The sequence below is a fragment of the Cherax quadricarinatus genome, chromosome 87 (assembly GCF_038502225.1).
Source record: "Cherax quadricarinatus isolate ZL_2023a chromosome 87, ASM3850222v1, whole genome shotgun sequence".
Lineage (NCBI taxonomy): Eukaryota > Metazoa > Arthropoda > Malacostraca > Decapoda > Parastacidae > Cherax > Cherax quadricarinatus.
Window position 1 is genome coordinate 12,165,511 of NC_091378.1, and position 13,710 is coordinate 12,179,220.

General features: G+C 38.8%; 1 protein-coding gene across 5 annotated transcripts in view; it reads right to left on the bottom strand.

Moving 5' to 3' along the window:
* LOC128703811 (bis(5'-adenosyl)-triphosphatase enpp4-like) overlaps positions 1-13,710 on the bottom strand; it is a 260,010-nt gene that overhangs the window by 88,446 nt on the left and 157,854 nt on the right. For 4 of the 5 annotated variants that reach the window (XM_053798654.2, XM_070103755.1, XM_070103752.1 and 1 more), the window contains one exon: positions 3,527-3,736. The exons of the other annotated variant lie outside the window; for it this stretch is intronic. In XM_053798654.2, coding sequence (XP_053654629.2) covers positions 3,527-3,736 — 210 coding nt within the window. The remainder of the gene's footprint in view (positions 1-3,526; positions 3,737-13,710) is intronic. 5 annotated transcript variants of the gene reach the window in all.

The window sequence follows — 13,710 nt, forward strand, 5'->3', positions numbered from 1 at the left end:
AGACAGAGACAGAGAGAGAGAGAGAGAGAGAGAGACAGAGACAGAGACAGAGACAGAGACAGAGACAGAGACAGAGAGAGACAGAGACAGAGACAGAGACAGAGACAGAGAGAGAGAGACAGAGAGAGAGACAGAGAGAGAGACAGAGAGAGAGACAGAGAGACAGAGAGACAGAGACACAGAGACACAGAGACAGAGGGACAGAGAGACAGAGGGACAGAGAGACAGAGACAGAGAGACAGAGACAGAGAGACAGAGAAAGAGAGAGAGATAAAGAGAAAGAGAGAGAGATAAAGAGAAAGAGAGAGAGAGAAATACAGAGAAAGAAATACAGAGAGAGAGAAATACAGAGAAAGAGAAATACAGAGAGAGAGATAGATAGATACAGAGAAAGAAAGAGAGAGATACAGAAGGAGAGAGATCCAAATTCAGCCAGTTAGGCAGCCAACCACCCCCCCACCCACCCAGCCGGCCTGCTAGCCAGCCAGCTGAATACGTATTACACGTGTTCCAGAGTTTCTCTTTATTTAGGCCATAGGTTATAGGACATTCTGCCAAGATGACACTACCAGTGGTATTCTCCCATTCCACTGTGTCAACAATACTTAAAGATACAGTAACATAAGATACTGTACGAGATGTAAAATTTACAATACAGTTCATTGCCATGTATACATAATATACGGTACATAAATGATTAAAATATATCAATAGAAGTAAATTATGGTAAAAAGGATGAAATAATGATTGTACATTACAATACTCTGTAGGTAGTTTATATAGCAAAGGTTTGACATTATGCCCTACCCAGTATGTCAGCAATTTTCAAAGGTTCGACTTACGTCCATTTTGACTTACGACCAGTTGGTTGGAACCAAGCTCGGTCGTAAGTCAGATGGTACTTGTATATGTTTGTACAGTAGGGCCCCACTTATACGGCGGGTTAGGTTTCAGGCTGTCGCCGGAAAGCAGACATCGCTGGAAGGCAGAACTCCATTTTTTTCCATTTATAAATGCATATAAATGCCAGACAACAAGTTTACACTAAATTATATTAAGTTAGTAATAGAACTAGGCATTAAAAACACACTAAGTAAAATACAGTCACAGTAAATTCATTACTTATCTTAAAGTATTTGTAATCTTAATGTAGGGAGAGAGGTGAGTAGTACTTATTTGTAGGAAGTCACGTGCAGGTAGCCCAGGTGTAGGTAGCACTGGCTCCCCATCTCATACTTAATATACGATGTTTAAAACATCCCAGAGAGGTAAAATGCACATACAGTACACTCATTATTTACCTTAAAATATGTGTAGTCTTAATATAGGAAGAGAGGTGAGTAGTATTTATTTGTATAAAGTCAGTGTAGGTAGCCGGTAGGTGTAGCCTGGGCTACACCTACCGGCTACCTACACTGTGGCCCAGAGCCATATTAACATCGACATGCCTTGTTCACTGAATTTAATCATTTCTAACAACTATCTTTAGATGCCATCATAAACGAAGGTAGAAGTAATGAATAATTCATACCGAAAATTGTAAACAAAAGCTGAGTGGGGGAGTGGCTGGGTCAAACGCAGATTCATAAACATTTTCTCTGATGGCTGAACAGAGAAAACGTAATGTTGTCCCTCCACCCGGCTCCACAAGTATTATTATCAGAGCTTATAAAATATGCAATAAATGCCATACAACAAGTTTACACTAACTTATATTAAGTTAGCAATAGAAATAGGCATTAAAAACACAATAAAAGGTAAGATACACACAGAGTACGCTTATTACTTACCTTAAAATATTAATATTAATGTGTGAGAGGTGAGTGGCAGGGTGTTTATTGAATAAAATCAAAATGGCACACCATCATCCTCTAACTTGGCACTTAAAGCAAGAGGCTTACGACTTCTCTTTTTATTACAGCTAACCTTAGACGCCATCGTCAATGAGAGCCAACTAGTTAACGAAAGGGTAAACGAGAGAGAGAACGAGATACAGAGTTGAGACAATGTAAGAACACAAACTGAACAGGTAGTGGACGATCACTCAGTCAGGCGAAATGCGTATTAATGTGTGTCTACTTTTAGTTCATTCACGTCCATTTGTAAGAGTTTGTAAAACATTTACCTCAATATTTTTTTATTTTAATAATAATTACCTCACAATACAAATACTCTTACATTGTGTACAAGTTAGTTCAGAATAAACAAACAGCAACACACCATTTTTAGAGTGAATGAAGATAATATTAATAATGATAATAATAATAATAATAATAATAATAATAATAATAATATTATTATTATTATTATTAATAATATTATTATTAATAATAATAATTATTATTATTATTATTATTATTATTATAAAAAGCACTAAACCCACAAGGGTCCTGAACTGCTATACATAGAGTAAGGGCATACGAAAAGAATATTTTTCTACAGTTACCCCCCAGTGTTTGACTAGAGAAAACGTAATTCTTCCGACACTACCTACACAGCTGCTTTGTAAACAAATCTCATATTTACATCAATTTTTATTCTGAGTGTATGTATCATGTTTATATGCTATGTAATGGGTTTCATATGTAATTTTGAGGAAAATATCATAGATGGATTAATGAAAATGCCTATATTGATGTAAAATAAGACATTTAGTGTGCCCAAGAGTGATTATTATTACGTAGTATTGGCGTCATGAGTAGAGAGAGACTTAGCGATTTTAATGTGTACCTGCACACCAGCACAGTGTGTAAGTATATTTAAGTACAGGTACACATAAGTATAATTATCAGAGTACATATAAGTTTCCTGACATAATAGATGTGGTCACGGAAAATGTAAACAAACCGGGTGGGGGGGCGCCGTATTTAAATGACCGCTTGCCGTATAGCAAATTTTGGTCATAATTTGACATCGCCGTATTAGCGGAACGCCATAAGGCGAAACGCCGTAAAGCGGGGCCTTACTGTACATCCAAGTGTAGTGTGACCTAAGTGCAAGTATAAGTAGCAAGACGTACCTGAAATCTTGCATGTTTATGAGACAGAAAAAAGACACCAGCAATCCTACCATCATGTAAAACAACTGCAGGCTTCCATTTTACACTCACTTGGCAGGACAGTAGTACTTCCCTGGGTGGTTGCTGTCTACCAACCTACTACCTAAAATGTGATGTTATTATCACTACTATTTTACATGTATAATCTGAAGGCCATGCACCATTATCACAAGTAACTGGCAAAAACAAAACAAATACCTCAAAAACAAATAATTACTAGAGAGCAAATGCTCAACAACTTTCTTCCACAAAGAAGTCACAACTGAGATACAGCTTGGTAATATTCTTCAGCACTCAAATACTCAGCAACCTCAAGGGCACGATAATTACTAAAAGTATTTGTCCTTCAGGGAAATTTGAGTATGAATCAGTGTGTTAAATATTTGCATGCTGACTTTGGTGAGTGCATATGTATGATTGTTACTGTAACTAAGATCCATAAAGCTGAAGGATTCGTGTAATACGTACAGTCAGTGGCTCCTTTCTTCTTCATATAATCAATGTAATTTTTAAAATCTTTAAATACGTAGCCTTCGGCAGCAAGTATGGAGATCTGGCTGATGCGAGTATTTTTACTATAATGCCAAGCCAAGAACTGTGGATCCTCCTTTAGGTATACCGTGTAGTTGTGTGTCCGACTTCCTTCCAGCAAACTGGAATAAACTTCCAATTGCTTTTCTGTAAAATAAACACACATGAAGAATGCAATTTATTTATTTATTTTATGTCTTTGCAAACAGTACATTGAGATTTTGTGTTTACAATAGTGGGTTGCAATGCAAAGAGAGCCTCTATTATGTCTAGGCATTATGGGCCAACTTAACATTATTGACTTACAGACTACTTACTTACTACTTAACACTAAGGATTATATCATAGTTGTACAGTAGGATAGTAATTATTTCATAGTTGTACAGAAGATTATTAATTATAAGCCAATCAAATTTGTATAAGACAAAAGATATATTCATATATTCTAAAATGCTTTTTGTGAAAACAATGATTCAATTATATTTCTGTCAACAATGGATAAAAGGTTCACAGTGATTGTTGAAGTTATGATGTGGGAGTAATTAAGTGAGTATGTGTGTACTGAGTATTTAGCGTTTAGTCTAGGGTGATTAAGTGGCTTTTGTGAAGAGTCTTAAATTGATTTTCAGATCGGGTTATTTTAATATCTTCTGGTAATGAATTCCATATTTTGGGGCCCTTTATGTGCATAGAGTTTTTACACAGTGTGATATGGACACGAGGTATATCAAAAAGAGATCTGTGTCTTGTGTTGTGGTCATGTGTCCTGTTTAAGATGGTGAGGAGAAGTTTGAATGGAGGGTTTATATTTGTGTGTATTGTACTGTGAATGAAGCAGGCACATGAATAAGTATGGATGTTCTTAATGGTGAGCAGATTCAGACTTTTGAAAATTGGTGGAGTATGCTGGCTGGAGTGGAAATTCGTTATCATTCTTACTGCTGCCTTTTGCTGAGTTATTAGGGGTTTTAGGTGATTGGATGTTGTTGATCCCCATGCACAAATTCCTTATGTAAGATAAGGGTACATGAGTGAATGGTACAATGCCAGGAGAGCTGTTTGTGGAACATAGTACCTTATCTTTGACAGTATGCCTACAGTCTTGGAGATTTTCTTGGTGATTTGTTGTATATGTGTCCAGAACTTAAGGCTACTGTCAAGGTGGATACCTAGGAATTTTCCCTCTGAGTCTTGTGACTGATGATCCATTTAGCATTATGTTAATCAGATCATTTGCAGCTTTGTTTCCATACTGAATGAAATAAGTTTTATCAGTATTCAGGGTAAGTTTATTAGTCATCATCCAGGCAGATATTTTCTGTAATTCGGCATTGACTGTGTTTGCTAGTATGACTGGGTGGGAAAAGACATATGTAGTGTCATCTGCAAATAATATGGGTTTGAGTAGCTGTGAGGCATTTGGTTGATCACTGATGTAGATGAGAAAGAGGAGTGGTCTAAGGACACTTCCTTGTGGGACTCCTACTGTGATTGGTTGGGCGGAAGAGTTTGCATCATTTGCATACACATATTGAGTTCTGTTACTAAGGTATGATTTTAGGTAGTTGAGTGAGTGGTCTCTGATACCATAGTGTGTTAATTTGGAGTACAGTAGTTCGTGGTCGACTGTATCGAAAGCTTTACATAAATCAATGAAAATGCCCAGCGGGACTTTCTTTCTTTTCGAGTGTGGTATATATTAGTTCTAGCATGTGAATGATAGCATCATTTGTGCTTTTATTATTCCTGAATCCAAACTGACAAGGGTTTAATATGTTGTGCGAGACGAGGTAGGAATAGATCCGTCTATGAATAAATTTTTCGAAGATTTTAGAGAGCAGTGGTAAGTTAGATATTGGTCTATAGTATTCAAGTCAGCTTGGTCACCTCCTTTGTGGATCGGAGTGACCCTCGCTATATTGAGGATTGTTGGGAATGTAGATGATTCAATGGATTTGTTAAAGAGTGTTGCAATAATTGGTGACAATACTTTAGAAGCTTTTTTGTACATAAAAGCAAGCAAGTTGTTTATGTCTCCTGCCTTGTTTTTAAGTGTGTTTATGATGAGCGTAAGTTCTATGGGGTTGGTTGGAGCTAGGAATAGCGTATTTGGGTAGGTACCTATGAGGTAGTCTGATGGATGGGTGTTTACGCTTGGTATTTTGTTCGCTAGATTTTCTCCTATGGTGGAGAAGAAAACATTGAGTCTGTTCACTGTTTCAGTAGGTGTGAGTAGGGGTTCATCTGATTTTGTTAGTTTGATTGTTTTGTTTTTGGATAACTTTTTATTTCCAAGAATTTCAGATAGAGTTTTCCAGGGTTTTTTTCATATCACCTTTGATGTTATGTAATCTATTTTCATAATACAATTTTTTAGATCTTCTTATCAGGCTGGTAAGTGCTGACGAGTAACGTTTAGACTGTACTCTAGTTATTTGACCCATTCTATACTGCTTTTCATATTTGTGCTTTGTGTTAATGAATTTGAGGATGCTTGGTGTTAGCCAGGGATTATTCAGTCTCTTTGCTGTGATCTGTTTAGTTTTTTGGGGGCAATGTTTGTTATAGAGGCTCTGGGCTTTATTTAGAAAATTATTACTGCACCATAGTAACTTAATGTGCTTCAGTTACATTGCAATCAGAATAAAGGTATTCTATTTCTGGTAACACCAGCTTCCAAACATTCTAAGATAACATTAATAAAACATTAATGAATTCAAAAAGGAAAAAAAAATAAAAAATTATAATTCTAAATTATTACAAAGTATGTAAATCCAACTTATAAGAGGTGAAAACTGTATTAACAGCTCTATGTCTTTAAAACAATTTTCATAAGAGTGAACAAAACACAATTTCAGGTGTGAGAAATTAACCTTTAAACTGTGTTCAATGTACCAGTATGCAACTGTTGACTGTCCAATGTACCAGTATGCAACTGTTGACTGTCCAATGTACCAGTATGCAACTGTTGACTGTCCAATGTACCAGTATGCAACTGTTGACTGTCCAATGTACCAGTATGCAACTGTTGACTGTCCAATGTACCAGTATGCAACTGTTGACTGTCCAATGTACCAGTATGCAACTGTTGACTGTCCTACGTACCAGTATGCAACTGTTGACTGTCCAATGTACCAGTATGCAACTGTTGACTGTCCAATGTACCAGTATGCAACTGTTGACTGTCCTATGTACCAGTATGCAACTGTTGACTGTCCAATGTACCAGTATGCAACTGTTGACTGTCCTATGTACCAGTATGCAACTGTTGACTGTCCAATGTACCAGTATGCAACTGTTGACTGTCCAATGTACCAGTATGCAACTGTTGACTGTCCAATGTACCAGTATGCAACTGTTGACTGTCCAATGTACCAGTATGCAACTGTTGACTGTCCTATGTACCAGTATGCAACTGTTGACTGTCCAATGTACGAGTATGAAACTGTTGACTGTCCTATGTACCAGTATGCAACTGTTGACTGTCCAATGTACCAGTATGCAACTGTTGACTGTCCAATGTACCAGTATGCAACTGTTGACTGTCCAATGTACCAGTATGCAACTGTTGACTGTCCAATGTACCAGTATGCAACTGTTGACTGTCCAATGTACCAGTATGCAACTGTTGACTGTCCAATGTACCAGTATGCAACTGTTGACTGTCCAATGTACCAGTATGCAACTGTTGACTGTCCAATGTACCAGTATGCAACTGTTGACTGTCCAATGTACCAGTATGCAACTGATGACTGTCCAATGTACCAGTATGCAACTGTTGACTGTCCAATGTACCAGTATGCAACTGTTGACTGTCCAATGTACCAGTATGCAACTGTTGACTGTCCAATGTACCAGTATGCAACTGTTGACTGTCCAGTGTACCAGTATGCAACTGTTGACTGTCCAGTGTACCAGTATGCAACTGTTGACTGTCCAGTGTACCAGTATGCAACTGTTGACTGTCCAGTGTACCAGTATGCAACTGTTGACTGTCCAGTGTACCAGTATGCAACTGTTGACTGTCCAGTGTACCAGTATGCAACTGTTGACTGTCCAGTGTACCAGTATGCAACTGTTGACTGTCCAGTGTACCAGTATGCAACTGTTGACTGTCCAGTGTACCAGTATGCAACTGTTGACTGTCCAATGTACCAGTATGCAACTGTTGACTGTCCAATGTACCAGTATGCAACTGTTGACTGTCCAATGTACCAGTATGCAACTGTTGACTGTCCAATGTACCAGTATGCAACTGTTGACTGTCCAATGTACCAGTATGCAACTGTTGACTGTCCAATGTACCAGTATGCAACTGTTGACTGTCCAATGTACCAGTATGCAACTGTTGACTGTCCAATGTACCAGTATGCAACTGTTGACTGTCCAATGTACCAGTATGCAACTGTTGACTGTCCAATGTACCAGTATGCAACTGTTGACTGTCCAATGTACCAGTATGCAACTGTTGACTGTCCAATGTACCAGTATGCAACTGTTGACTGTCCAATGTACCAGTATGCAACTGATGACTGTCCAATGTACCAGTATGCAACTGATGACTGTCCAATGTACCAGTATGCAACTGTTGACTGTCCTATGTACCAGTATGCAACTGTTGACTGTCCTATGTACCAGCATGCAACTGATGACTGTCCAATGTACCAGTATGCAACTGATGACTGTCCAATGTACCAGTATGCAACCGATGACTGTCCAATGTATATGCAACTGTTGTCTGTCCTATGTACCAGAATGCAACTGATTACTGTCCAATGTACCAGTATGCAACTGATGGCTGTCCAATGTACCAGTATGCAACCGATGACTGTCCAATGTATATGCAACTGTTGTCTGTCCAATGTACATGCAACTGTTGACTGTCCAATGTACCAGAATGCAACTAATTACTGTCCAATGTACCAGAATGCAACTGATGACTGTCCAATGTACCAGAATGCAACTGATGACTGTCCAATGTACCAGTATGCAACCAATGACTGTCCAATGTATATGCAACTGTTGTCTGTCCAATGTACCAGAATGCGACTGATGACTGTCCAATGTACCAGTATGCAACCGATGACTGTCCAATGTATATGCAACTGTTGTCTGTCCAATGTACCAGAATGCGACTGATGACTGTCCAATGTACCAGTATGCAACCGATGACTGTCCAATGTATATGCAACTATTGTCTGTCCAATGTACATGCAACTGTTGACTGTCCAATGTACCAGTATGCAACTGATGACTGTCCAATGTACATGTAGGCACAATATTTTATTCCATCAAATCTGCTACCTGCCAATATTTTTGACCTCACCATACTTCTTACATGCTTTTGAAAACAATTAAGGCCAGGAGGGTCCACACATTGCATCATGGCTCGGTACACAAGTGATAACTGTGTCTGTCATACTAGTACACCCAACTAGAATAAAGAAAAAGTAAAAAAGATTTTATTTCTTTATAAAGGTTACAATGTGTAATTACAATTTTGGTTTGCTAAGTACAAAGAAAGTCGCTATCATGCCGGGGCATTTCAGGCAGACTAATCCTATTACATAACTACTTAAATCTAGAAAAGCGGTTAACTTTTATAAAAAATCTATTTAAATCTTAATGCTAATGTGAGATAGTCAAGGTGGAGGTTTATAAGAATACAGTGGACCCTCGGGCATCGCCACTAATCCGTTCCAGAGAGCTAGCCTTTAACCGATTTAGCCTTTATCCAAATTAATTTTCACCCCTAAGAAATTCAAAGTTTATTCTCTATAAGGATTACAATGCTGAGTTTACAGAAATTTGGTTATTGTTTGGTTTACATGTAGTAAAATTGTGATTACAGAGTGTACCACTAGAACGCTTAGCATGGCTAGGCATTTCGGGCATACTTAGTTTTATTCTTAATTATAATGGAAATCCAATTAATCCGTTCCAGACACCCAAAAGTATTGAACAAAATTTTTTTTTACATGAAATATACATTTCCATACACAATAAACAATACTGAAATGACACTTACCTATATTGTGGACTTGTTGATGAGTGATGAGACGGGAGGAGGGGAGAGGATGAAGGTGTTCTAGTGTTTGGAAGGGGAATCCCCTTCCATAAAGACTTCAGGTACCAAGTCCTTTTCTGGGGTTACCTCCCTCGTTTGTTTTTTAATGCCATTGTGACCAGCTTGAGAGTCACTGGACCACCCTCTACCACCCTCTACCACCATCACAACCACTACCACCCTCTACCACCATCACATCCACTACCACCATCACAACCACTACCACCATCACAACCACTACCACCCTCTACCACCATCACATCCACTAGCACCATCACAACCACTACCACCCTCTACCACCATCACAACCACTACCACCCTCTACCACCATCACAACCACTACCACCCTCACATCCACTACCACCATCACAACCACTACCACCCTCTACTGCCATCACAACCACTACCACCCTCTACCACCATCACTACCACTACCACCCTTTACCACCATCACAAACACTACCACCATCATCAACACCCTCTACCACCATCATTACCATCCTCTACCACCATCATTACCATCCTCTACCACCCTCTACCACCATCACTACCACCCTCTACCATCATCACAACCACTACCATCCTCTACCACCATCACATCCACTACCACACTCTACCACCATCACAACCACCACCACTCTCTACCACCATCACAACCACCACCACTCTCTACCACCATCACAACCACCACCCCCCTCTACCACCATCACTACCACCCTCCATCACCATCACAACCACTACCACCCTCTACCACCACCACTTTCGTATTTTTCTACAAACTTTTTCTTGAATTCTATTGCGTTTCTCACATTGGCACTAGAAGCTTTCTTGGGGCCCATGGTGGCTTATTTAGCAGTTACAAGCACTGAAAATGAAATAATACATAATATATCACATATGCATGTGGCTGTACAAGGAGTCATGGACTGGCCGGGCCCGCTCAGGCCGCGCGGACACGTTCAGGACATAAGCCCTTAACCGAGTTATTTGGCGTTAGCCTAGCCAATATTTTTATGCCAAAGTGAGCCGTTATGCAATTTTGGTGCTAACCAATGACACCTTTACCCGAGGGTCCACTGTAATAATCTTGAAGTTGCAGGTAATAAAAACAATATTACAATTAACCCTTTGACTGTCGCAGGCCCCTTTCTGAAACTGTCATTCTGTGTTGATAAATTTTTGGAAAAACAAAATTTTTTATGAAATGATAAGAGAATCTTTTCCCGATGGTAATGACGCCAAAAGTACATGTACATATAAAATTTGGTCAAAAACTCATGGAATTATGCTCCTGTGAAGTTAGCGGTCTCGGCGACATATACGCATCGGCGATTTCACTGACTTTGAGCCCTATTTTTAGCCAATTCCGTTGTTCCAGTTGACCAAACTCATAGCTATTTCTTTAAAACTCCATTTTTTTTCTATCAATTGCATACAAGAAACCACCCATTTACTGATTTGACCTACCCAATAAAGTGGCAATTTGGCCAATTTCACGTAAACTAAAAAGATACCAATTTCAAAATAGGGTCCAGAATAAACAACGTAGACATTCTTGGCACTAAAATAACATATCCTCTGTTCATTAGTCACGTCTCTAGGCCCCTCTTATATTACTGTCGCTTTCTATTTGATTTTTTATTCATACAAAAAATAAAACATTTACTATTATACAGACTACTGCGTTATTGTAAAAATGGTATAAATAATATCAGTGCACTAGTGAAAGAATATTAGACTCCCCAGTTGACGTGTATTGGACGTGTGGTGTGATTTGCTAACTCTTGAACATTGGTAAAAATTGAACATTTCCGCTACTTTGAGCTCAATTTCATGATCGTTTTCATCGTGAAACTAATCAAAATCATCACTATTTCTGTAATATGTTTTCCATTTTATCACCTGAGACCATGAAAATGAGAATACAACAATAAATACTATAAGAAAATACAGTGGACCCTCGCCTAACGAACGCATCGCATAACGCTAAATTCGCCTAATGATACATTTTAACGCTAACATTTTGCCTCGGCTAACGCTAAAAAACTCGCCTACCGATATTTGTTCTCAGGTACCAATTAGTATCGTTAGGCGAGGGTCCACTGTACACCTCAAAGTCGGCGTTTTAATCCAAAAAAACGGTTGGAGTTTTTTTTCTCATTATGCACTGCATGTTGCAGGATTTTTTTTATATGATGCACACTGACCACACAGACCCATTCTCTCACAAGTGGGCCTACCAGCTTTCTCCTGCTCGATTTGAAGCCACTAGAACTTACGAGTATTAATACGTCAGAAACATTGGCGCGTAAGACATAAATATACGACTGAAACAGTCAAAGGGCTAATGGTTCAAGCAGCAATATTTCATGGATTGGCAGATGTTTAACTCTTTTGGGGTTTTGGCCATACTAGTACAGCTTACGCACCAGGGTTTTTGAAGTACTAGTACAGTGGTCCCTCGCTTTTCGCAGTTCTCGGCAATCGTAAATTTCGCCAATCATAGGGGTATTTTCGTATAAACATAGGTTGACTCGCGAACAGTAGTTCGTCCGGGACGCGTACACACGGTGTGAGCCGGGGTGGCCTCCCTACCCAGCCAGTTTGACATTGTTTACCAGTGAGTGAAGGTCCCCTCAAGTGCTCCTATGAAATATTTCATAATATTCCACTCATTTTAGTGCTTGCAAGTACTAAATAAGCTACCATGGCTCCAAAGAAAGCTCCTAGTGCCAAGCCTGTGGTAAAGAAGGTGAGAAATATGTACAGTGACAAAGTCTTGGGCCATTTTAGGGAAGTGTTAAAGAGACGCCAGAAACAGAGCTCTCTCCACAGTTACTTTGCGAGACAGGACTAGAGTGGCTCTCAAGGTGGTCCTAGTGGCATTAAGAAACAGAGAAGAGAAGCAACCCCACAGAAGCAATTGGTACCTGAGGTGTTGCTGGAAGGGGATTCCCCTTCCAAACTGTAAACAATCCAATCTCTCTCCTCCTCCAGTCTCCAATACACTAAGAAGAATCTCCAATAAAGATAAGTGTTATGCTGTTAATGTTTCATTCATCATTTCCCATTGTATTGTTTATGTACTATATGTATATTTCATGTAAAAAAATTTTTTGTTTCAATACTTCTGGGTGTCAGGAACGGATTAATTGTATTTACATTATTTCTTATGGGGAAAATTGATTCGCAAATCGTAAATTTCGTTTGTAGTAGCTCCTCCAGGAACGGATTAATTACGAAAAACGAGGGGCCACTGTACGCATAAATTCCAGCGCCCTCAAATCTAGCAAGAGAAAGCTGGTAGGCCTACATATGAAAGAATGGGTCTGTGTGTTCAGTGTGTGCAGTATAAAAAAAATCCTGCAGCACACACTGTGTATTAAGAAAAAAAAACTTTGACCATGATTTTGGTTTAAAACAGCGACTTTGCACTGTATTTTCATATGGTATTTATTGTTGTATTCTAGTTTTCCTGGTCTCATTGTATAGAATGGAAGACATATTACAGAAATTGAGATGATTTTGACTGGTTTTACACTGAAAAGTACCTTGAAATTGAGCTCTAAGTAGCAGAAATGTTTGATTTTTACCTAAGTTCAAAGGTAAACAAATCATGCTAAGTGTCCAATACACATCAACTGGTGAGTCTAATATTGTTTCACAAGTGCACCGAAAGTAGGTAGTAGGTTGGTAGACAGCAACCTCCCAGGGAGGTACTACCGTTCTGCCAAGTGAGTGTAAATCGAAAGCCTGTAATTGTTTTAAATGATGGTAGGATTGCTGGTGTTTTTTGTCTGTCTCATAAACATGCAAGATTACAGGTACGTCTTGCTACTTCTACTTACACTTAGGTTACACTAAACATATATGTACACATATTTATACACACTCATCTGGGTTTTCTTTGATTTTATCTTAGTTCTTGTTCAAATTACTTTTCCATTTATATCCATGGGGAAGTGGAATAAGAATCTTTCCTCAGTAAGCCATGCATGTTGTAAAAGTCAACTAATATGCCGGGAAAAATGGGCTAGTAACCCCTTTTCCTGTA